This window comes from Equus asinus, chromosome 2 (assembly GCF_041296235.1).
Source record: "Equus asinus isolate D_3611 breed Donkey chromosome 2, EquAss-T2T_v2, whole genome shotgun sequence".
NCBI lineage: Eukaryota > Metazoa > Chordata > Mammalia > Perissodactyla > Equidae > Equus > Equus asinus.
Genome location: NC_091791.1, coordinates 152,331,759 through 152,354,770, shown reverse-complemented (window position 1 = coordinate 152,354,770; position 23,012 = coordinate 152,331,759). Strand labels below are relative to the sequence as shown.

At 42.8% G+C, this 23,012-nt stretch overlaps 4 protein-coding genes across 13 annotated transcripts in view; 2 read left to right on the top strand and 2 right to left on the bottom strand.

Annotated features, from left to right (window-relative positions):
- Positions 1-533: 533 nt before the first annotated feature.
- SERINC4 (serine incorporator 4) lies at positions 534-5,289 on the bottom strand. 2 transcript variants are annotated; one of them, XM_044765016.2, is made up of 12 exons: positions 5,059-5,289; positions 4,382-4,558; positions 4,030-4,208; positions 3,493-3,572; positions 3,275-3,368; positions 2,814-3,025; positions 2,529-2,624; positions 2,297-2,423; positions 1,829-1,901; positions 1,359-1,407; positions 1,062-1,215; positions 534-872 (listed from the first exon to the last, which is right to left on the bottom strand). In XM_044765016.2, the coding sequence occupies exons 1-12, from the start codon at positions 5,152-5,154 to the stop codon at positions 674-676; spliced, it is 1,536 nt and encodes a 511-aa protein (XP_044620951.1). In that variant the 5' UTR covers positions 5,155-5,289; the 3' UTR covers positions 534-673. The 2 variants fall into 2 exon arrangements, with proteins under 2 accessions (XP_044620951.1, XP_014702583.1); XM_014847097.3 differs by lacking the exons at positions 2,814-3,025; positions 4,030-4,208; positions 4,382-4,558; positions 5,059-5,289 and having other exon boundaries at positions 3,275-3,529.
- On the top strand, positions 3,948-7,071 carry HYPK (huntingtin interacting protein K). Of its 5 annotated transcripts, none has more exons than XM_070502468.1 (6): positions 3,948-4,127; positions 5,234-5,348; positions 5,738-5,968; positions 6,284-6,339; positions 6,691-6,742; positions 6,895-7,071. In XM_070502468.1, the coding sequence occupies exons 3-6, from the start codon at positions 5,807-5,809 to the stop codon at positions 6,988-6,990; spliced, it is 366 nt and encodes a 121-aa protein (XP_070358569.1). In that variant the 5' UTR covers positions 3,948-4,127; positions 5,234-5,348; positions 5,738-5,806; the 3' UTR covers positions 6,991-7,071. The 5 variants fall into 5 exon arrangements, with proteins under 5 accessions (XP_070358569.1, XP_070358567.1, XP_070358573.1 ...); XM_070502466.1 differs by having other exon boundaries at positions 5,601-5,968; XM_070502472.1 differs by lacking the exon at positions 5,234-5,348.
- A 1,292-nt stretch (positions 7,072-8,363) lies between these two features.
- Positions 8,364-22,859, bottom strand: MFAP1 (microfibril associated protein 1). The gene is made up of 9 exons (XM_014847091.3): positions 22,553-22,859; positions 17,047-17,266; positions 15,623-15,752; positions 15,164-15,351; positions 14,548-14,656; positions 14,286-14,446; positions 12,015-12,174; positions 9,236-9,325; positions 8,364-9,136 (listed from the first exon to the last, which is right to left on the bottom strand). Exons 1-9 carry the CDS (start codon positions 22,629-22,631, stop codon positions 8,954-8,956), a joined length of 1,320 nt encoding a protein of 439 aa, XP_014702577.1. The 5' UTR covers positions 22,632-22,859; the 3' UTR covers positions 8,364-8,953.
- WDR76 (WD repeat domain 76) overlaps positions 22,821-23,012 on the top strand; it is a 63,704-nt gene continuing 63,512 nt past the window's right edge. For 2 of the 5 annotated variants that reach the window (XM_044764999.2, XM_014847089.3), the window contains exon 1: positions 22,826-23,006. In XM_044764999.2, the coding sequence (XP_044620934.1) occupies positions 22,890-23,006 (117 nt within the window). In that variant the 5' untranslated portion in view covers positions 22,826-22,889. Of the gene's footprint in view, positions 23,007-23,012 lie in introns of all 5 variants that reach the window. The other 3 variants (XM_070502400.1, XM_044765003.2, XM_044765004.2) reach the window with 3 other exon arrangements.

Below are 23,012 nucleotides of genomic sequence, written 5' to 3'. Positions count from 1 at the left end.
ACACCATCCCAAGGATGGAGTTGAGGGCCTAAGAAGGAAGGCTCCAAGACCTAAGTTTATGCCCCTCTTCCTCATTCTTCCTCAGTTTGTTTGCCTGCTTGAAAGTTGGCCCCAAAATCCTGCTGCTCACTGACTTTCCACGGTCAGCTGCTCTCAAGTGTTCACATTCTCTTCTGTCATTCCTCATGGTATGAGGGTGGTTTTTGTCTTCCCACTTCCTTTGACCTTAAGACCAGGATTAAAACCTAGGGTAGTTTCTGTGCTCCTTTCTTCTTATATCCCTGTGCCCAGGGCTGAACTGCTTATTTTCCTTTCTGTCTCTCAGGACAGAGCCAAGTAAGTCTTTAGTCCCTGTTCTTTCCCTGCCCCCATCTCCACCATGACAGCCAGGAAAGGGCTGGTGCCACACTGTCTGCTGGGATCAGCAGTGGTTCCTGAGCTGCTGACTTGGGAGTTAGGCTTTTCAGCTGGCTGAAGATGTAATGGTAGCTCCAGTGAGTCAGATAGTCTGCCCACGGCATTGGGGTATGTATGGCTACTTTTTCCAATTAAGACATAGTATTGACTTCAGCCTAAAGGGAGATGACTGCCCATTGTGTCTTTGAGGTATCTGCTGGGCTGAACAGCTCCTCTGAGCCAAGACTAGGGTACACCTCAGGGGAGCCCCAATTTGTTATCTGGCGATACTGATGCGATGGCACTGTCTCTTGAAGATAGGAGGAGGCTGGGGATCCTGGGTGGGGGACTGACAGAGTGGTGCCAGGAGCAGCCCCAGATAGAGGAGTACACAGGCCCAGCAGGAGGCAACCTTGACCCAGAAGGTAGCCCAGCTACCTGTGGTGAACGTCTTTTCCAGTTCTGCTCCCTCATAGCTGTAGAACCAAAGTCTCTGGTTAGAAAATATGCAGGGCCTTAGCTTTTAGACCTGTCTTACCTCTCCACCAAAGAATGTGGCAGACCCATGTGTGTCTCCTGAGAACCATTAGGACTGGCCTTGAATTGCTCTTTTGCTAAAATAGCGAGATTTTCAGGAGAGTATCCCAGGCCCACCTCCATCTTACCTGAACCAGCTGGTAAGGGTAACCATGACATAGAGTGATGCAAGGAACAAGACGAAGTGGAAGGCAGAATAGCTGTAGGAAAGATGCTGGGCTTGCACAGGAGGAGCTGTAGAGGTCTCTTGGTCAGCTGGCTTGGCGGCCCCACCCCTTTGCCCTGGAGACAGAAGGGCTGCTGGAAGCAGTGCTGCTGAAACACCTCTTCCCTCCCGACCCCAGCTTTTGTGAAGGTGCTTGAGGGCTCTTTGGCATTCTCCAGAAATCTACACTTTATTATGTGGATCCTCACTTGACACTCACCTTCCTCTGGCACCACTATTTTGGGGCAGCAGAAACAGAGTGAGGGCTTCTGTAAAACAAAAGGCAGCATGTTTGGAGTGACTTTAAGAAGAATGTGAGGGTATTAACATAGGAAACTCCCCTTCTTTGAAAAGATTAGTCTGGTGTAAAAGTGGAGGCACACCTGGGTGCAAAATAGCTCCAGCATATAACTGGCTGTGGGAACTTTGGTAAGATGTTTAACCTTCTGTGCCTCGATTTCTCCATTTGTAAAGTGGAGCAAATACCTACCTCACAGGGTTGTTGTGAGGATTAAATTAAATGAGATTATGTATAAAGTATCTAGCACAGTGCCTAGCACATTGTGGGTACTCAATAAAAGGTAATAGCAGCTAGAATCTGAGCATTCTGGGTAGAGGTTGGTGGGATGTGTGTGTGTGTCTATTGTGAGTGGGGAGGGGCACTGGGGATATTGAGCTCTCCGTCCTCACCTGGAACTCATAGCTGTAAACCTTGACAATCCACAAGGGCCCAAATACCTCAGCCAGGTAGGAAGCCTCAACACTGAGAAAGAAGAGAGAGTTCTCAAACGGCTCAGTCAAATAGCAAGAGGGATTGCCTGAGGGCATTTACTGCCAACTCTGCCATATTGGTAACTCTCAGGGGGGTACTGTGCCCCCGGAGCCCCTTTCCCTGAAAGATTTAGAGATCTTTTCATTTGAGGGCCCTAAAATCTTTGCACATATCTTTAATTCTCAAGTCATTACCCGTACCCCCTTCATCTCATACAGATCATCTGACAGTGCTATTCTTAGAAATCATTTCTGTTCATGGGGAGCATTCCTCACTCGTCTTGCTCTAAAGTTTAAATAAACCATAGTCCCAGTCTGCTGACTATCCTTCCCTGTCCTGGGCATCCTCCCTTCTGGCACACCTCTCCCCTTGACACATTTACGCACCAGGCAAGAAGCACACAAGTATACATGATGCCAGCACTCAGTACTGCTACAGAAGTATCTGGTGTTTGGGGTTCCATTTTACTCAGGCCAGGCAGGCACAGGGTGTGATTCTGTCCTTGAAGGATTACTGAGGGGGGGGCAACAGAAGAGAGAGGTGGTAAGAACAGAGAGCTAAGTATTTGGCAGGAGCAAAGAAAGGTTTTAGCATGAGGGGTCCAGGTCCTGTCCTTACCACTCTCTGGAGGACGGCTGGATAGCGCAGAGAAGGTCAGGTACATGATATAGCAGCTGATGACAGAGGCTTGTAGAAGGCCAGAGCGGGGTTGCTCTGGGGAGAATGGGGATCACTGCTTAGTCTACAGGGTAGTAATTTCCTCCACTTCTACCCCCACTTGCACTTCTGTCTCCCCACTCTTTGCGGGAAGCAGAGAATTGACTGAGATTAGGGAGGCTGATGAAATTTGCTATATATGCTAAAGGCCCCCAAAATCTGGAATGTTGCAAGGCATGTACCCACTGAGGCGGATGCAGGGAGCGATGGAGAGGAAGGAGAGGAGGCCACAGAAACAAAGGTGCAGACTAAGTAGCATCTTGTTGAGCAGGCAGCCAGCTGGGTGTGTGTAGTGGCAGAACAGGAGCACAGCTGTCACACCTGCCATGCTGTAGAATCCTAGGGTGGCCAGCAGCACAGCTAGGAACCATCGGCAGTCTTGGGCTGCACCCATCTGCCTAAGGGTAGGAGGTAGGCAATGGCTTGCGGCTCCAACTCTTTACCCATTACCAACTGTTCCTCCTCTCTCAGAAGACTGATGTGACTACCCATCCCACTAGGCCCACAGAGTCATCACATTCTTGAGCTTTTTGTACTGCTCAGAGGGAAGCTATGGGACCATTGACCTGTCACAGCCCAGCTCCACTGGGTCTGGTAATGTCAGACAACCTTCCCAGGAAGAGCCTTTAGGATTATGTGCTCGTTACCAGTTCTTGTTCCAGGAATGGGCAAAGGCTGTGATAAGCACCAACTGCAGCAGGATGAATGTGAAGCCTCCACAGATGCCAATGTAATGCCAGGCTGCACATGGGGCATCAATGGCAAAAAGCAGATTATTTCATTACTCCTGGTCCTTTTCCTACACTCTCTTTTTCTTAGAAAATCTTTTAGCTTACTCCTGATCAGGATGTGAGATGAAAGGTACCTGGGAAGAGATGCTCATCAGGGATGCAGAAGGCAACAGCACAGAGAGCTAGCAGGAACAGCAGCTTGAGGACCCAGAAGCTGGTTAGGAGGGAAAGAAAAAACCAGACTAAGAAGAAAAGGCAAAGAAGAGTGAACAGCGCCTAGAGAGGAAGGCAAAGGAGAAAGCAAAACTATAGGAAAGGGGAGAGAAGAGAACTAAGCATAGGGAAGGAGAAACCAGTCCTGTCAGATGGGCTGGAAACAGGCCTGTGGCAGCCTTCCCCAAATTCTCTCAGATGCCTAAATAATCATATCCGGACAATGTTTTACAGTTGAAAAAGGGTTTGCATATAATAACCCCACTGTTAGCTCCATTTTAGAAACTAGAAGCTCAAAGGATAAGAGTGTAGCTCGTGGTCACACAGCAAGTACGGTGGAAGGAGGGACTTAAACCTGTTTTCTGTTTTTTTACAGTGCTATTACTTCATCTTGGGATTTCCTTTACTCAGTCTACTTCCCTCCCTATCCTCTCCCCACCCAAAGAATACACACAAACCTATTATGCAGCTGTGCCCGCGGGCTGGTGGGGGATTCGAGGTGGACCAGCAGCACAGCCTGCAGCAGGTGGAAGGTGGCAGTTCCTGCACATACTCGGTACACAGCCCCAGAGCCACTGAGCACTGGGCAGTGAGAGTGGCCAAACAGATGGGCACACAACTCTGAGGGCATCTGGATCTGGAAGGGAGGATGCTTGTGAGAAATGGCAGGGCAAGTCATGCATAGAGAGGTACCTACTTCTCATGGGCATGTCCACTCATTTGCCCCCGCCCCCAATCTGAATCTCTTGTCTATCTCAGGGTTTCTCCTTTTATCCTTTCCCAGTTGCAGCCCAACCCTCTCCCACTTACCCCATGTGCCTTGCCCCAGACCCTTTCTACTACTGTCCTAGACAGCAGGAGGCAGCAGACTGCTGAGGCCCCTACATGGAGGAGGATGTAGAACAGGCGGCTAGAAGTAGACTCTGTGAGAAGGGGCCACCTAGAATGGCAGCAGCAGGTACAGGGAACAGGCCCACAGCGGGTCACCTGGTGATAAAACATGCAGGGCAGCAAGGTGGAGATTTGCTGAGGAGAGTCTTACATTAATGTATGTGTGAGGTTAACCCATGAGGCTGAATTCCAAAGTTTCCCCTTCCCTTTTCTTCTCCCTTTTACTTAGGAATTCTCAGAATGTCTGGTTCCAAGCTATTTAGGATTGCCTTCCACTGACATCGGGTAGAGCTTTTATCAAAAGAGCTTACTTTCCTGCAGGCTTGAGCAGACCTTCCTAAAAGCCGAAGTCACACCTGGCCTCTAACCTTTCCCTAGACCTAAACATCTGGTACTGGGAACGTAGGAGTCTTGGAGGCATCGGTAGTCTTGGAGGCAAAGAAGCAGAAGGGCCTCAGAGGGGAAAGGAAGGCCTATCATCTTGATTAGCTCCCGTGGGTTTTCCTCCTCAGCTTCGGCCACCATTCCCTTACACTTTTTCAGATAACTCTTGCTCTAGGGAGCTTTCAAGCCTCTCTGCCCAAGTACTGTCTCACCTGATAGAAGGGAGGATTTACCATGACACTGCTGACTCCACTGCGTTGCTGTGTCAGGAGGGAGGTGCTGGGGCCCGTGACGGCTTTTGCACCCATTACCCTTGTCCCAGGGATTAGGCCCAGGTCCACCAGATGGAAGGTAGATGAGAAAGTAGCAGCTTTCTTTTGTCCTCAGTTCATTGGACTGCGGCTGTGCTGGGCTGTGTTGGGGCCGGTGCTGGGGCCGGTCGCCTAGCCCAAGGCAGGATGGGGAGGGACTTCAGGAGAAGAACACCGACCTCCAGGATGTGGTAAATGCAAATGTCCCTGTGACTTTTCCCCAGGGCCTGTGGGTCACTCCGCCTCTTCTCCCCAGATTAGAGAGCAGTTTGCATATCTGACTTCCTGTGGATTAGTTTCATAATTGGTTTAGGATTAGACGTTAACCATCCTGGTGGAACAGAATTCTTGGGGGTTTGTTTGTGGAGGGGGGATCTAGGTGAAGAGGAGGGAAGGATATAGGGTGGGAAGGTCTGGAGTGGTGACGGGCAAGGTCTGGGCAGGGCCTTGCAGAAAACACCGTAGAAGCCCGAAAGAAGTCTGAGAGGCCAACTGCTTTCCTCGCTGAAGCTTCTAGAACCAGAGCATTAATGAAGGTGTGGCCCAGGGCCAGCCCCGCCTCCTTTTCTCCCGGCGGAAGGTGCGGGGCAGCTACCGGAAGTCCTAGAGGCGCGGGGCGGGGCTTGTGCGGCGGCGCCGTGGGATCGATATGGCGACTGAGGGGGACGTGGAGCTGGAGTTGGAGACTGAGACCAGCGGTCCGGAGCGGCCTCCTGAGAAGCCAAGGAAGCATGACAGTGGTGCGGCGGACCTGGAGCGAGTCACCGACTATGCGGAGGAGAAGGAGATCCAGAGTTCGAATTTGGAGACGGTGAGGTGGGCCTGGAGCGTGTCTGGGCGGGCCGAGAGCAGAGGGGGCTCTGCGGCCGTAACTGAAAGCCCCGCTCCAGGACGGGGCCCCATCCCGATGGTGGGAGGAGGCAAGAGGGAAGCTGAACGTCACCGGAGCCCGCCTTTTGCGAAAGTAGCTTGATGGAGATTCGGTTTAAAGTGGATCTGAGGTGCACATAATCGAATTAAATATAGGCCTTGGTTTCTGATACACTCGTCATCGTGAACACACACGTTTTTAGATTATTGCGAGTTGTGGGTAGCACAGCAGTAATTGGATCTGTTTTTCCCATAGGCCATGTCCGTGATTGGAGACAGACGGTCACGGGAGCAGAAAGCCAAACAGGAGCGGTAAGTCTTCCAAACGCAACCAGCCCACCAGCCCCTTTCCCCCAGACAAAAATAAAAGTCATCGTTAAGCCCTTGTACCTTTCTCCCACTCTATCATCAGTTCCTGCAGATGTAAGGTTTACAACTTTACTCTTCTGTTGGTTGAAGGAAAGGCCTCTTGGCAACGCCTGCTGCCTGCTGTAGACTCCGGGGGAAGGGATAGGGATGTTAGGTGAGGGGGTGGGAGTCATTTTGTCTTTCTTTTCACTCAGTATTGTTTATCAAGAGTCCTTTATTTGTAAGGCAATGATCCTTCCTGGGAGTTTACGGTAGAGGTAGAGAATGAGAACTAATGTACGTGAATATTTGCAGGGAGAAGGAACTGGCAAAAGTCACTATCAAGAAAGAAGATCTGGAGCTGATAGTGAGTAGTAATGCCTAACTAGTGTATGGGCAGGGGAAGTTACTTTGCTTAATTTAGGTTGTTTCCTGAAACAAGTAGAGTCAGCATGGTTTGGTGGCCTATGTTAATGCCTGGGAGGAGACTTAGGTAACATCACGATCCTTTTCCTGCAGATGACAGAGATGGAGATCTCACGAGCAGCAGCAGAACGGAGCTTGAGGGAACACATGGGCAACGTGGTAGAGGCTCTTATTGCCTTAACCAACTGATTTGTACTTTTCTCAGACCTACCCACTGGATTAACTTATTTCAATAAAGATTTGTCCTTTTTTTGTTGTTTTATCATCTTGGATCAGGTGTATTGTATATTGTATTTCATTGAGAAAATTTACATGCTAGAGTATAACTGAATTTAAGTGACACTCCTACCCTATCCCTTAATGAACCTAGGTGGAGGGTAAGTGTAGAAGAGCACCTCACTTTCAGATGCAGATGCTAGGTGGCAGGCCAGGCTTATTCATCTGCCTAGCTTTCACTTAACAGTATTCAAGGTACATCTGGAGTCTCAGCACAGTTACTGTACCCCATGGAATGTGTCTCCAGGGCAGCTTATGAACAGCTGAAAGGCCAGTACCTTCCTAAGAGCCACTGTACATAGATATAAATCACCAAACCAGTTTATAAGCCACTTTGAGTTAGAATTTAGGTACTGAGGTGGGAACATGGTAAGTACATACAATAGAAGATATCAAAGGTTAGCTCCTAAGTAGAGTTAATCTATAAAAGATTTTGATTTAATACTTGAATTTTGAACCATAACACTTATACCTTACATTCCATTTCCTATCCTGGAGAGAAGACAATTTTACTTTAAAAGATGATCAACTTAGGCCAAATCACCTTTGCTGAGCTTGTTTCCTCAACTGTAAAATGATACATACCTGATAGATTATTCTAAGAATTGAGCTGGTGAATGCAAAATGCTTGGCCTAGTACCTGCCTCAGAGCAGACACTCAAATGTCAGCTACAAACACTTTCCCGAAAGAATTTCAAGGTCTTACTCATTTTGGCTCTAGGATAATTCTTAGATTGTATCCCCTCTCTGAAACACAACAGTGATTTATATTCGTTTTTATGTGTATTACCTCATGGTATATTTGCATTTGTATTTTTACTCTAGGACATTTAAGGATTTATGAGCGGTCTTCTAGTCAGACATTTAAAGGATGTGAAAAGACCTTGGCATTCTCATTTTTTTAATGCAATCAAAAAAATAGCCTTCCCACTGGTTAAATGTCATTCCTTATAATCCCTAGGACTCATAGTGCTCTGCCACGTGCATGGTGGTTATGTAGCACAAATTAAACGGAAAAATCATTGAATTTAACTCTAGCATGATGTGACTACATTTCAACTTAAGAGCACTGTGCCCTCCTTTGGTACATGAGCTGGGCAAGGAAAAGATACTGGTAGGTACCTGGATTCCCCATTTCACGGGTCAACTTTTGTTCTATATAACAGCTACTGTTTAGAGAGCAAGGACAACCACATATGTATTTGCTTATGGAATGTCTGGGTGCCACTTAGAATACAGCCTGTCTAGCATCTGTGTTTTGGAGATGAAAGAGGATGATCAAAATGTGCCAGACAAGCCCCAGCTATCTTTTATTTTCGTTAATAGGTCTATACTTGTCAGCCTGCACATTTTATTTCCATTATCATGCTAAAAAACTTCTTGGTGTATGATTCCTTTATTCCTCGACACACATACATAAATGGATCAAAAAGTTTGTTCACTTAGAAAAATTGATGCCAACTGAAAATGCACAACGGGTTTCAATGAGCTTAGATTTCTTGTAAGGTAAAAGTAATACACTGTCCACTTAACATGCCCATGTTTCTAACCCAAGCTAAGGAGCTGGAAAAAGAAACTTGGAATAGTCCCAAGTGAATTTGGGAAGCGACAGAAGTAATGAAATCTACGATTTCTCAGAAATAGTTTTCAGTGGGAGTCTTCTAATCCTACCCTGGATAGTCTTTTCTGTGGGTTTCTCAGCATGAGTCCAAACCACACAAAGCACCTTCAGATAGGTTGCCCAGTGTCACATGTACGGCAGTATGTCCAACAGGCTGGATACTGGGGCCATGTAAATAATGGTAAAAGCAAATCAAGGACCAGATGCTGAGACTTCCCCTTGTGTCCCATAGCTGGAAGGATAAGTAGTTAAACTCTAAGTAGTTTTCCGCTTCTTGGCAGATGGCCGTTCAAATACATCTCGTACCCCAGCTGCCTTTTGTTTAAAGAACTTTGTGTTCTGAGCACTCTCTTGACCCCATGCTGAGTCGAATGAGGTGGTGTCTTGATCCACAAGGTGCGTGTATTTGGTACGACCAGACCGCCCAAAGTTCTTGACCTGAAGGAAGGATAGACGATAAGTTACACGACCAAACATTTCATGTCCCAGCCCTCAATACATTACTTTTTTCTCTCGTGCTATTAAGGTACCCCATACCTGCATGACTTTGGGAAGAATAGTTTTGTTGAAATGATCCTCCAGGGTAGGTGCGCTGAAATCTCTCTTGTATACCTCTTCATCCTCATCCTGTGGAAAAGACTCTGTCAGTCTTGTGATTTTATTTCTGTATAGTCAAACCCCAAATTTATTAAACTCTACGACACGGGATACAAAGAAAGCAGCGTAGGTATCGAACTTTTTCTTCAAGAGCTTATATCTAGTGGAGATGATACTCCTTTTTTCCTTTGTGTTGTCTTCTTAAGTGTAGACATTTCCTGAAGGTTGGCTATATTCTCTCTGCACTCAATATGTTCATTCACTCATATGACTTCAACTTGGTACAGGCCTCTCAAATCTCCGATCCTGAATTTTCTACTGCCCATTATATATCTTAGCTTGGATATTCTGTTGGGACTTCAAACTCACATCTAAGGTGAAAATCATTTCCCCAACCTTTTCAAACCAGCCTTTCCTGATTTAACTTTTTCTGCTAATAGGACCAACATTCTCTCAATTACCTAGATTCAAAATCTGTGCAGAATCAATTGACACTTCTTATAAACTCTCAACACCTGGGTTATTAAAGGTTCTCTCTGCAATCAATCTTACTCACTGCCACTGGATTAATGTTTCTAAAACAACTCTCATTATACCTATTCCTTGCTCAAAACCCTCAGTGGGTCTCTATTTTATTAAATAAGCACGACTCTGCGTAGTAGTCAAAGACAAATACTTTACAGCCTTAATTTACCTCTCCTTGTACTTTCCTTTACAGCTGTTACTTTCTGCCTCCACTCCTGGTCCCTTCACCTGGAATGTCTTCCTACCACTGAATGTCAGAAAGTCTACATCTTAAAAGTCACCTCTTTTATGTCACCCTTTTCAATCTTCTACCAAATATAACATCTCTCTCTTCAAAAATCCCATAGTACTTTCACTCTTCCTCTTGTTCCAGTATGTATTTGCCTTAGCTCCATTTTTAGATTGTAAGCCTTCTGAGGGCAAGGATTATCCTCTAGCAGTGCTCAACAGTAGTGCCCTTTATACAGTACATGCTCAAAAGGTTATTTACTTAATAAACTATATAAAATAACTACAGAAAACAGTTTCAAATCAACATAAGGTAAGACTATGATACAGGTTATACATGTGCTGAAGGAATTAAAATAGCACCATCTTGATTAAGGAAAGTTTCATGGAAGAGCTGAGTCCTTTAACCCAACATAGTTTTGAAGTATTCTTTTCCCTTTAGCTATAGAAAGGCCCAGTTTAAGGGTAGAACAATTAAACAGTTTTTATGAGATCTACTTTTCTCCTTGTTAAAAGTCTGAGATGTCATTTTTTTTTTTTTTAAAGATTGGCACCTGAGCTGATAACTGTTGCCAACCTTTTTTGCTTTTTCCTTCTTCCTCTCCCCGAAGCACCCCCAGTACACAGTTGTATATTCTAGTTGTGAGTGCCTCTGTGGTTGTGCCATGTGGGATGCTGCCTCAGCATGGCCTGATGAGCGGTGCCATGTCCGTGCCCAGAATCTGAGCTGGCGAAACCCTGGGCCACTAAAGCAGAGCCCACGAACCTGCCCAGGAACCTACCCACTTAGCCACGGGGCCGGCCTGAGATCTGTCATCTAACCTCAGAAGCCATTTCAACTTCACTCTCCTTGTCCAGAAGAGAAGAGTCAATATTTGAGTATGTGCACCAAAAGGCTTTCACGTAAACCTTTCCTTATGTTTCTTAGCCAGCAATCCACTGCTTCTCTAAGAAGTTTGATTATTAAAGCTGCTGAAATGCTTAAGAAGTGATGCTTTATGACTCTGCAGCAGTATAAGAAGTAATTCATAATCTTCACTGACTCCAATCTAGAAAACTACATACACTGGAAAACTACATAATAAGAAAACATTTCCTGCTGAGCAGATATACTGAAACTGATTTTGGAGGGGAGTAAGGAACCCTCCACTGAAGTTTTTACATTTTACTGGTATCTACAGTGAAAGGCAGGAATTTAGCTGCAGTGGGGATACTTAGGGTTTGAGATACAGCATGTGAAAAAGTCAGTCTAGTTTCTGATACAAATTTAACATGAAATAATTTAACAAACCACAAGTATTAGAGTAATAAATGCAATCAATTTTCCCATTCCCTTTCCTTCTCTCTATTAAGGAATTATCACTGGTGCTAATTCAAATAGTTTGGAAGAAGTCTTCATCACTTTACACAGAGCTAAGAGACTGGTAATTTGACTTTGGTCTTGATGTGCAGGACAACTGAGATGATGGCATTATACATAATGGTTAGATAACCATTTTTCTGGCTAGTTAGGCTTAGTCACTTTCGGTCAGCTCAGAGTGAGTTAAACTTTCACCACGCAAATATGAATTAATGTAAAGCTATTTACAGAGCTTGGTTTCACATAACTCAAATTTCTCACTTGGCTGTGAATAATATCTAAGTGATTTTGGGGACCTTAGTAGTTTACTATCTATATAAATCACTCTTTCTCTATTTCAGTTCCTCAATTCTTCTATTATATCATTTCCTCCTGAGAACTAGGGCCAAAAGAGAAGAGGTGCTGCTATTTCTAAAATCTGCATGTTGCCAATGCTTTCTCTATTGGGTTTATATTCTTCAGAGGCAAAAAAGCAGATGAGAAAGTTGACCACTGGCAAGTGGAAGTAACACTCCAGGACCAGTTTATTGTTGGAGGGAAAAAAGAATTCAAAGCTTCTGAGTTATTCCTACTACCCAATTTTCCCATTCTCTTTTCACTTCTTACCATGAAGAAGGCACCCCGGTGATAATACTTCTGTAAGAACTTATATTTGCCCTTAACAGCTTTGTTGGTAATGACTTTGCCATTTGCCCGAAGCTCAGCTCGCCTCTCTTCCTCAGTCAGGTTTCGCATGCGTTCAATTTCTGCTTTCTCCTTCTCAAGCCTGTCCAGAGAACAAAAGAATTTATTAGTATCATTCCAGCTTCAGAAAGACCTAATTATCTGAATATAACACAGTTCCATCACCTTTCAAGCATTATTCACCTTCTTTAATTCTAGTCATTGGAGGCGGCCCCGTGGCCAAGTGGTTAAGTTCACGCACTCTGCTTCAGCGGCCCGGGGTTTCACCAGTTCGAATCCTGGGTGCGGACATGGCACCACTCATCAGGCCATGTTGAGGCAGCATCCAACATACCACAACTAGAAGGACCCACAACTAAAAATATACAACTGTGTACCAAGGGGCTTTGGGGAGAAAAAGCAGAAAATAAAAAAAAGGATTGGCAACAGTTGTTAGCTCAGGTGCCAATCTTTAAAAAAAAAAAACATTCTAGTCATTGCCTATGAAGAATCAAGATCAGGAACTCAATAAATAAAAAGGTGAGGTGGTCTTCATTATGCTTGCCACTCTGGCTACTGCACACTTCCAAAAGTTGATTTTAGCCTTTTGAGGTTCAGACATACTATTATTGCTTGATTTTGCAAGCTTACTAATTCTCCTTCCCTAAAAAGCCTTCTTAGCTTTAAAAAAAAAAAAAATCAGAATTTAAAATAACTCTGTGTAAGACTTCACTAGTATTCCTTTAGTAATCATGTATGTGCTTACATATCACAAACCAAGGATTACCATCATTAATTAGATTGCAGTGCCTTTAACCTTTTCTTTTGAGGGGATGAGTCAAAGATTTCGTTTCTCCAGGAAAATGCAAATAAACACACAATTTTACAGATAATTTTTTTTAAAGTTTTTTTTTTTTAAAGATTGGCACCTGGGCTAACAACTGTTGCCAATCTTTTTTTTTTTTCTGCTTTATCTCCCCAAACACCCCCTGTACATAGTTGTATATCTTAGTTGCAGGTCTTTCTAGTTGTGGGATGTGGGACACCGCCTCAACGTGGCCTAACGAGTGGTGCCATGTCCGCGCCCTGGATCTGAACCCTGGGCCGCTGCAGCGGAGCGCTTGAACTTAACCACTCGGCCATGGAGCCGGCCCCACAGATAATTTTTTTTTTGTGAGGAAGATTTGCTCTGAGTGAACATCCGTTGCCAATCTTCCTCTTTTTTTTTGGTTGAGGAAGATTAGCCCTGAGCTAACATCTGTGCTAATCTTCCTCTACTTTGTATGTGGGATGCCTCCATAGCATGGCTGATGATGGAGTAGGTCTGCACCTGGGATGCAAACCTTCAAACCCAGGGCTGCCAAAGCAGATACACACAATTTTAAAGAGTACATGGACTCCTTGAAACCCAGGATAAAAACCTTAGAAACTGAAGGTTGAGGACAGTTTTCTGATGGTTTCTCCTTGTAATCTGGGATTACCCTCTCATTCCTAGCAATTTTCAGGAATTGGTGATGCAGCTCAGAAATGATTCTGCTCTAACATAGTGAGTGTGATAGATCATTTAAATGCCACAAATTCTTCCCCTCGTAGTATGCATGCCCTTTCGCAGAAATGATATGTGAGCCTCAAAAAACCTTGCCAGCTTTGGCCTTTGCCCTCTTGGAATGCTGCCCTGAGACTGTTATGTAAGGAAGCCAGTTTAGCCCACTGAAGAAGAAGTGTGGCATCCTAGCTGATAGTCAGCATCAACTCTCAGACATGTGAGAAAAGCCATTTTGGACTTTCCAGCCCAGCCAATCCTCCAGGCTGGATGCAACTGCGTAAGAGAGCCCAGGTGAAACCAGCAGAGGAACTGCTTAGTCAACTTCCAAAATCACAAGAAATAATCAATTGTTTCAAGTCACTTAATTTTGGGTTGGGCTGCTATGTAACTATAGATAACTGGTAACAGTGAATAACTTGTGTATGTCTACTAGGAAACTAAAAGGAGTATTAGCTGGGGCTCTGTCATGGAGGAACACAGACAAAATGTGTTTCTTTTCCCTGATCTTATTGTAACAAGCCACATTCTAGTTATGGGAAACTCACCCAGTTGCAGGAACCCTAAAGAAAACCAGAATGGAACTCACACTAGGTGTTGAGCCTCAGAGCTACCCTATAGGAACCTGTCCCATTAGCAGTATTAAACTCTAGGTCCATCCTATTACTCACGCTTCTCGATCTTCTCTGTCCCTCTTGATTCTCTTTAGCTCTCGAACTTTCCATGCCTCATATTCCTCCTCATCATTTTCATCATCAGTATTGAGTGCATCCAGTGCAGCCAGGGACCGCTTGTTCTCCTCCAGCTCTTTCTTGGTCTCCTCTTCTACAATCTGGATAGGGAGAGAAAGTCAACTGTTAGGCTTACTTACTCTCCTTTGGTAAACCTAAGTACACTACTCCTGCACTCAGTCCTTACAGCCACTCCCAGTACCTTGAGTGTGTACTTGCGCCTCTCCTCAGCCATGCGTTTTGCCTCCTGCTCCAGCTCCTTCTGTTTCAATGCTTCAGCCTCACGTTCTTGAACTGTTACTCGATCCTTCCTGCAGCACAGAGGTCCTGTTAATTGCCCAAAGCCCTTAGACTGGAGCTCTTTATTACCCTAAATTAACTCCTACCCAAATCAGACAAAGCCAAACAATCTCTGACTCTATTATTTGCAAAGAACCAAAAATGGGAGTCATCCCAGGTCTTTAGAGCATCAAAATTCCATTCATCTTTGAGAACTGCCTAAATAGCAAGGAACCTGCTGGACTGTAAGTAGTAGCATTTCTAGCCATTTGCTCTTCAAGCTTAATTTTGTGCTTAATATGAGACCTTGGGCAGATATGTGCTCTTTAACTGGAAAGGGATATGGGAAAAAAAACTCAGGCTCTCTGTTAACAACAAGATATTCCTCAGCAAGTACTGTGCAGAGCTAGGGCACTGGGCAGAAGACTTTCACTTAGTACTTACATTTCAGAAGAGCATGAGATAGAAAGGAGACTTCTATCTTCAGACCTGGAAAACAGGAACTAGGCGGATTCGGGCCTGGTTTGTGAGATACTTACTTTCGAATGAAGACCGGCTTAAGGCGAGGCTCCATCTCATCCTCACTGTCCGTGTACTCTTCATACTCAGATTCTGATTCTGACTCCTCCCCAGAACGTCCCTCATCTTCTACCTCCATGACTTCCATCTCTTCATTTTTTCTCTCCTGTGCTCGTTGACGCATCATGCCACGGCGCCGCTCTATTTCCTATCAAGTCATAAGTCCAAGCTAGTCAGCCAAATGGCCTCTGCTCTAAGACAGCTTTTTACTTTTCCTTCATCAAGCTCAACAAATTCTGATACGAGTACATGCGATTTAGCACCATTCTATTTTCAATCCTATCCCCAACAAATGGGAAATACTGGGCCAGACTTCTGCCAAAAGCAGCAATCTTGTGCCTTTAGAGCCTCAACAAAGGAACACTGTCCCTAATGTTTTCTTGTACCCAGAAAGAACTCCCCATTTTCCTTTATTATACCTCATCATCAATTTCTTCCTCTTCTTCTTCACTGCTATCTTCTCGTTCCATGCGCCAGGCATCTCCTTCTACTTCTGAGTCACTTTCTCCTACCACTTCAGGTTCCACTATTTTCCGATGTCGAGCCAATCTGAAAAACAGTATCTCCAAGTGTAATACCACTGTCACAAAAATGAAGGGGCATTACCCACATTTCCTTAGTCATAGAGCACCTGGACATTATGTTTGTTTTTATTAATACTGAAGTCTTGAGATGGGGAAACTGAGGTGAAGATTAAGGAAACTAACTCAAAGTGTCAGAGCAAGTAGTCAAGTTGGACCTAAAACATTAAATGTTTGGACCTAAAACATTAAATGTATGCTAAGACATCCTGAGGCACTGCAACAGACTTGTATGGGTGCACTGGGATATATTTACAACTCAAGGTACCTGCAGTTTCATCATTTGTTCATGCTGTTTCCTTTCAATGACATGCTATCTTTGTGAAACTGGGTCTTTGGTGGCTGCTGTGATAAAAAGTACTGCAAGAAAATCAATACAGAACAGGAAATGAGAGTGACAGTGCCAATCTGATTCCAAGGTTTGAGAAGTTGTCAGTGTCCAAGAGGCACACAAACCACACTAATAAGTGGAGTGTTACATAACTGTGGTTATGTAAGAATGAAATAAAAGTGTTTTTTCTATTTTCTATTTCTATTATTCTACACATTCTATTATAAATGTGTATTATATTTTTCAAATGGCTAAGTTGTTAGGACATGAATGTTTATTAAATTATTTGGATCTAACTACTCAATAAAAATAAACAGAATTGTTTGAGCCTAGGGACTCTGTGAAAAAATTCCTGAGACAACATGAACTCTGAAAGTTTGGGACCTCTGGTGTACCATGTAAGGTAATGTCTCAATCAACACACAACATACAAAATTCTTCACTGGGAGGCTCCCTTTCCTACATAAGACCATTCATCAGGCCTTTTTTCATTTCCCCTCAATAGCCTTCAGAATAAGTAAATGGTTAAAATCCATTTCTCAAAATTTATAAGACATCTTTGTGCTAAAAAGACTTGCCCTAACAACAATCAATGGTCTGTGTTTTCTATTCCCTTAATGAGTTAATTAGGGCCTTTGGACCAGAGGTAACCTGCTGTTTACTGGCTGCCACTTACTGGCTGTATAACTTTGGTCATTATTCAGTTATTTTCCTAACCCATTTGTGCCTCAGTTTCCTCATTTGTAAAATGGGGATAATAGCATCTGCCTCATAATGTTATTGTGTGGATTATGAGAATTTTAGTAAATGTAATGTACTTGGAATAGTACCTGGCACCTAGTAAGTACTACTCAAATATCAGCTACTGTTGCTGTTCTTACTAATTAACCTGTAGGGGTTCAGGTCAGGGAAATATAACCCTAGTCATTACCTCTCTTCCACATCTTCACTAATTCGGTTCTGCAAACGCCGCAGCCGAGGGTCACTAGATGAATCCTCCTCCTGTTCCTCAGGCTCTGCTTCTTGTTCTTTGGCTTTCTTAATGAACTGAAATTCTTCATCCTCCTCATCTGAGGACTCCATAGGGGCATAGTCTGGCCTCTTTCCCGAAACATAACGTTTTACCTTCACTTTTTCCATCGAGATCTCACCTGAGTGGGAAAGATAACTTAGTATGTTTTCAGTAGCCTCTTTCCCAATGTCCTTCAACCCCTGGCCTTTGTAGTTAGAGTCCCATATTCCTGGTAAACAAGAGTCCAAGTAGGAGAAGAAGAGAGCCAATACCCAACCATCTATTCATCTAGTGGTGTTTTCCCACAAAGGCCAAGTTATGGGAAGACATTCTTGTGAATGCCAACACTAATGATAATGAGGCCTAGCTTGGGTACAGTGAAGCTGGAAGAAGGTGGGCAGTGAAACAATAGAAAAAAGTTCCCCTAAACAGGCAGACTATGTCCATCCCAAATTCACACTTTTCCACCTCAACTATACCCTTAAACAAAACATCTGCAACAGTGTCTAGCACACAGTAAGAGTGACTTAAGAGGGAACATAAAATGAAAATGCTGCTCATTCTTTTAGTTCCTTTGAAATTTTCCATGGCAGCCTTTATATTACCGCATAACTCAATCTTCTAATTTTATCTATTTCTACCTTCTTTTCTTTTAGTTTATGTGCTACCAAACCTGCAAGAGTAGACAGTCTCTCCTTTACAAATACCAACAATTATAGAGAATAGAAAAAGTGTGAAAACTAACCAATACATTTTATAAGATGAATATAACCTTGATAACCAAACTGGACAGTTCAAAGGAAAATTTTAGGTGGATTTCACCTATGAACATAGATACAAAAACACTAACAGAAAATTTATTCCAGCAATGTAAAAACTAATAAAAAAACTCTAAACCATCATGACCTAATAGGATTTAGCCCAGGACTACAAGGATGGTTTAACCTTAGAAAATTAACAGGGGAAAAAATAATGTATTATTTAAAGTTGATACATTTAAAGTCACAGTCTTAACAACAGATACAGCAAACATTATACTTAATGATAAAATATTAGAAGCATTCCTTTAAAAAACATTCGGCATGCTATAGTTCATAATAACCAAGACTTGGAAACAATCTAGGTGCCCACCAAGGGACTGATGGATAAAGAAGATGTGATATATACACAAAGGAATACTACTCAGCCAGCAAAAAGATGAAATCTTGCCATTTACAACAACATGGATGGACTTTGAGGGTATTACGCTAAGCGAAATAAGTCAGAGGGAGAAAGTCAAACAATGTATTATCTCACTCATAAATAGAAGATAAAAACAATAACCACCACCAAACACATAGACACAGAGATTAGACTGGTGGTTACTAGAGGGGAAGCGGGGAGGGAGGAGGGAAAAAGGGGTGACTGGGCACATGTGTATGGTGAAGGATGGTAATTAGTCTTTGGTTGGTGAACACGGTGTAATCTATACAGAAATTGAAATATAATGATGTACACCTGAAATTTATATAATGTTATAAACCAATGTTACCTCAATAAAAAAAACAACAACAAGAAAAAAGTGGGCATGCTTATGTTGTCCCTATCACACCGTTTAGTCAACATTTTATTATGGTTCTAATTAGGGCAATAAGAAAAGAAAAAGAGGGGCTGACCCACGCCTGAGTGGTTAAGTTCGTGTGCTCTGCTTTGGCGGCCCAGGGTTTCACCAGTTCGAATCCTGGGTGCAGACATGGCACCGCTCATCAGGCACTGCTGAGGCGGCATCCCACATAGCATAACCAGAAGGACCTACAACTAGAATATACGACTATGTTCTGGGGGGGCTTTGGGGAGAAGAAGGGGAAAAGGAAAAGACTGGCAAGAGATGTTAGCTCAGGTGCCAATCTTTAAAAAAAAAAAAGAAAAAGATAAAAGGTAAAGATGGAAAAGGAAGAAATTGCTATAATTTGCAGACTATATGATTACCTATGTAGAAAATATAAGATCACCCACAGACAAACTGAAAAAAAGAATTTGGGAAGAATGCTGGATACAAATACGTGTACCTGTACATTAGCTACATATCATTAGAAAATATAGTTTAAAAATACCATTGACAACAGCAACTAACCTGTAAGATACCAAGGAATAAATTCAACAAATGACGTAAAGGGCCTTTAGGAGGAAAAACATATAATTTTATTGAAAGATATAAAAGAACTAAATAAATGGAGAAATATATCATGTTCAAGGATGAGAAGATGGCAACTGTACCTGAGTTAATCAATAAATGCATGATCTATAATTTTAATGTAATTCCACTAGAATTCGTCCCCAGGCTAATTCTAAAATCATATGGAAGGAGGTCAAAAAGCCAAGAGAATTCTGAAGAGCAAGGTGAGGCCAAAAACCTTAACAAACAGCTCACCAACAAAGATAAACAGATGGTAATTAAGCATATGAAAAGATGTTCCATATCCTATGTAATCAGGGAAATGCCAATTAAAACGAGATACCATGATACTCCTATTAGAATGGCACAAATCCAGAGCTCTGACAGCACAAAATGCTGATGAGGTTGTGAGGCAACAGGAACTGTCATTTATTGTTGGTGGGACTGCAAAATGGTACAGCCACTTTGGAACACAGTTTGGAGGTTTCTTACAACACTAAGCATACTCTTACCAAACAATCCAGCAATCATGCTCCTTGGTATTTACCTAAAGGAGTTGACAACCTACATCCATACAAAAACCTGCATACTGATATTTACTGCAGCTTTGCTCATAACTGCCAAAACTTGGAAGCAATGAAGATGTCCTTCACTAGGTGAATGGATAAATAAACCGTGGGATGTCCAGATGACGGAATATCATTCAGCGCTAAAAAAGAAATGAGCTATCAAGCCATGAAAAGACATGGAGGAACTTTAATGCATATTTCTAACTGAAAGAAGCCAATTTGAAAAGGATACATAATGTATGATTCCAAACATGACATTCTGGAAAAGGCAAAATGATGAGACAGTAAAAAGATTAGTGGTTGCCAGGGGTTGGGTGTGGGGAGGGATAAACAGGTAGACCACAGATGATTTTTAGAGCAGTGAGAATACTATGTTTGATACCCTAATGACAGATATATGTTATTATACAGTTGTCCAAACCCATAGAATGTATACCACCTAGAATGAAGCTTAATGTAAACTATGGACTTTGGGTGATTATGATGTGTTAATGTAGGTTCATTAATTGTAACAAATGTATCACTCCAGTGGGGAATGTTGAAAATAGGGGAGGCTATGCATGTGCGGGGATAGAGAGTATATGGGAAATCTCTGTAACTTTCCTTCAATTTTGCTGTGAATCTAAAACTGCTCTTAAAAAATAGACTCGTAATAAAAAAAAAAGAAGAAGGTGAGGTGAGGGGGGTGGGGTTTTGTATCAGACTGCAAGACTTATTTAAATTTACAGTAATTAAAACAATATGTCGTTGACTCAGGATACATAGAGACCAATGGAATAGAGTAGAGAGGAGAGAAACAACCTATGTGAGAACGTGGTATATTACAGAAGCAACATTAAAAGACAGTGAAGAATGGATGGGCTAGTCAAACAGTGGAGTAGTAGGGACAACTGGCTAACCATAGGTAAATAGTAAAATCAGATCTCTGACACGATACACACAAAAAATTCCAGACAGATTAAAGACCCAAGTGTGAAAAACATATCCTAAACATATACATCCCTACTGGACTATAAGCTCCTTAACTTAGAGCCTGTCTTGCACAATTGTGTATTCAATCCTATTTAGTATATACAAACATTCAGATGATAGAAACTCCTTGTAATTGAGTATCTATGATCTCAGGGTAGGGAAGGATTTCTTAAACAATATACAAAACAGCACAAACCCTAAAAGATAAAATTGATAAATCTGATAACACTAAAACTAAAAATGTCTATGTAACTGAAGACTCCATAATTAAAATTAAAAGACATGCCAAAAAACCTAGGGAAATAGATATTACAGATTTGGGATGTATAAAAACAAACCCAATAGAAAATGGGTAAATGACAGAAACAGGTAATTCCTATAAGAGAAAATATAAAGAGCTGATAAACCCATGAACAAGATGCCTAGTCTTCACTAGTAATCAGGGAAATACAAATTAAAATAATGAGATATTGTTACACACTCATTAGATTGGGCAGAAATCTAAAAATCTGATATAACCAAGAGTGTGGATAAATATGTGGGAAAATAAAAACTCCTAATGATCTTACAACCCACTGTGGAAAGCAACTGGCAATAAATAGTTGATGATGAACTTCTACGAGTTTACCTGAGAGAAGTTCTTACACAAGTGTACTAAAGAGACATGTTTAAGAATGACAGTTGCAGCATGTTTGTAATACAAGAAAAAGCAACACAACTGTACCTCAGTAGAGAATAAACAGTGGTTTAATTATACAATGGAATTTACAAGCAGTTAAAATGAATTAGATCCATATGTATCCAAAGGATATTTCTCAAAAATCATGTTAAGTTAAAAGGAAAAAAAAAAAGGAAGCTGCACAATGATAGATTCAGTACATTGAAAAAACACAAAAGAAAGAACCGTTATTATTTTCCAAAATCCTTAATGAAAAAACCCTGACTCCTCAAACAAATACGGTGTTCCTTCTTCCATCTGCACTGATTGGAATCCTATCCATCCTTTAAGGATCAACTTAAATGCCATCTTCTTTCAAGCTTTCCTCGATTACCCAAATCTGAGGAGATTATTCCTCTTCTGCCCTCCCACATCACTCGGTTTACATCACTTAGTGACAGGTATTACAGGTGTGAAAGACCGTACACTGCTTAGAATGTGCTTCTTTTTGCATGTCTCACATCTACTAGAATGAGTTTCTCAAAGTTAGGGGGACTGTCCCGTACAACTTTGTATTCAATTTAATAAATACAATCACTGCCTTGGCTGAAAGGGATAGAAAGTTTAATAAGACATGGTTCCTGCCTCAAGAAGGTTATGAGCTTACGATGTAGTAGAGGGAGCTAGAGACATAAGTAATTATAATGATGAGTTATAAAAGCAGCATATACAGACTGCTATGGATAACAAAAGAGGGATTGTATCCTGCACAACGTCCTGCAAACTGCAGGCATTCCCTATATACATTAGTCTAACGAATGATGGAGGCCAAGGAAAGAGAGGAGTTTGCCTGTAGGTGAGGGCAAACAGGCTATAAGAATGAGATGAGATGGAAGTGGGTTTTTTCTCCCTAGGCAACGAGATCAGGTGCGAGTTTAATGAGGAAAGTCGAAGAAATAGGGAGCAGGGTCTTAAGGGTCGGTGGAGTTGGTGTAGTCGGCCCGGGATAGATTGGAGTACTCTGGGGAAGGAAGAGGTAAGACCCGACTGGAAAACGGCTCAGCACAGTACCTTTCTCATTGCGAACCGGGACGGCCCCAGCCGTAGACTGAATAGGCGGTTGTTTCATGAGTGCGCTTGGGACCGACATGTTGATGGCAGCAGAGCTGACTTCCGAAACTTTACTAATTCCAAACAGTGAACAGCGACAACGTCAACGAACAGACAAATCCTCTCCACCTGCGGCCACTAGACCCTACTGCGCGACTAATAGAAACGCCGGTCCAGTTTACGGCTGAGCGTTTTACGGCTAATCTAGAAAAACCGGAAATGTGCGACCAGAGGATTGTGGGATTGTGGAGGACGTCGGGAGTTGCCTAACACCAGGACGCCTAGTCTGTTCCTGCGCATGTTCGTAGGCTGCCTCAGTGTCGAAGCACGTACTTGGACGCCGCTTCTGGCGGGAAATTGCTTCCGTTGGGCTTTGCTTGTTGAGACCCTGCGGCGAGGAAAGTCCGAATTCAAGGTTTCG

Bases quoted from the DNA above. Each gene is read 5' to 3' on its own strand.
- SERINC4 (XM_044765016.2), bottom strand. From the start codon at position 5,154: ATGGGTGCAAAAGCCGTCACGGGCCCCAGCACCTCCCTCCTGACACAG. The intron at 3,573-4,029 runs GTTTGTGTGTAT...CCTCCTAACCAG, and splicing joins CGGGCACAGCTGCATAATAG to CTTCTGGGTCCTCAAGCTGC. The intron at 3,026-3,274 runs GTAACGAGCACA...TCCTACCCTTAG, and splicing joins CATTCCTGGAACAAGAACTG to GCAGATGGGTGCAGCCCAAG.
- MFAP1 (XM_014847091.3), bottom strand. From the start codon at position 22,631: ATGTCGGTCCCAAGCGCACTCATGAAACAACCGCCTATTCAGTCTACG. The intron at 17,267-22,552 runs GTACTGTGCTGA...TTTCCCACTCAG, and splicing joins CCCGGTTCGCAATGAGAAAG to GTGAGATCTCGATGGAAAAA. The intron at 15,753-17,046 runs GTAATGACTAGG...ACTGTTTTTCAG, and splicing joins AGTGAAGATGTGGAAGAGAG to ATTGGCTCGACATCGGAAAA.
- HYPK (XM_070502472.1), top strand. From the start codon at position 5,807: ATGGCGACTGAGGGGGACGTGGAGCTGGAGTTGGAGACTGAGACCAGC. The intron at 5,969-6,283 runs GTGAGGTGGGCC...TTTTTCCCATAG, and splicing joins AGAGTTCGAATTTGGAGACG to GCCATGTCCGTGATTGGAGA. The intron at 6,340-6,690 runs GTAAGTCTTCCA...GAATATTTGCAG, and splicing joins CAGAAAGCCAAACAGGAGCG to GGAGAAGGAACTGGCAAAAG.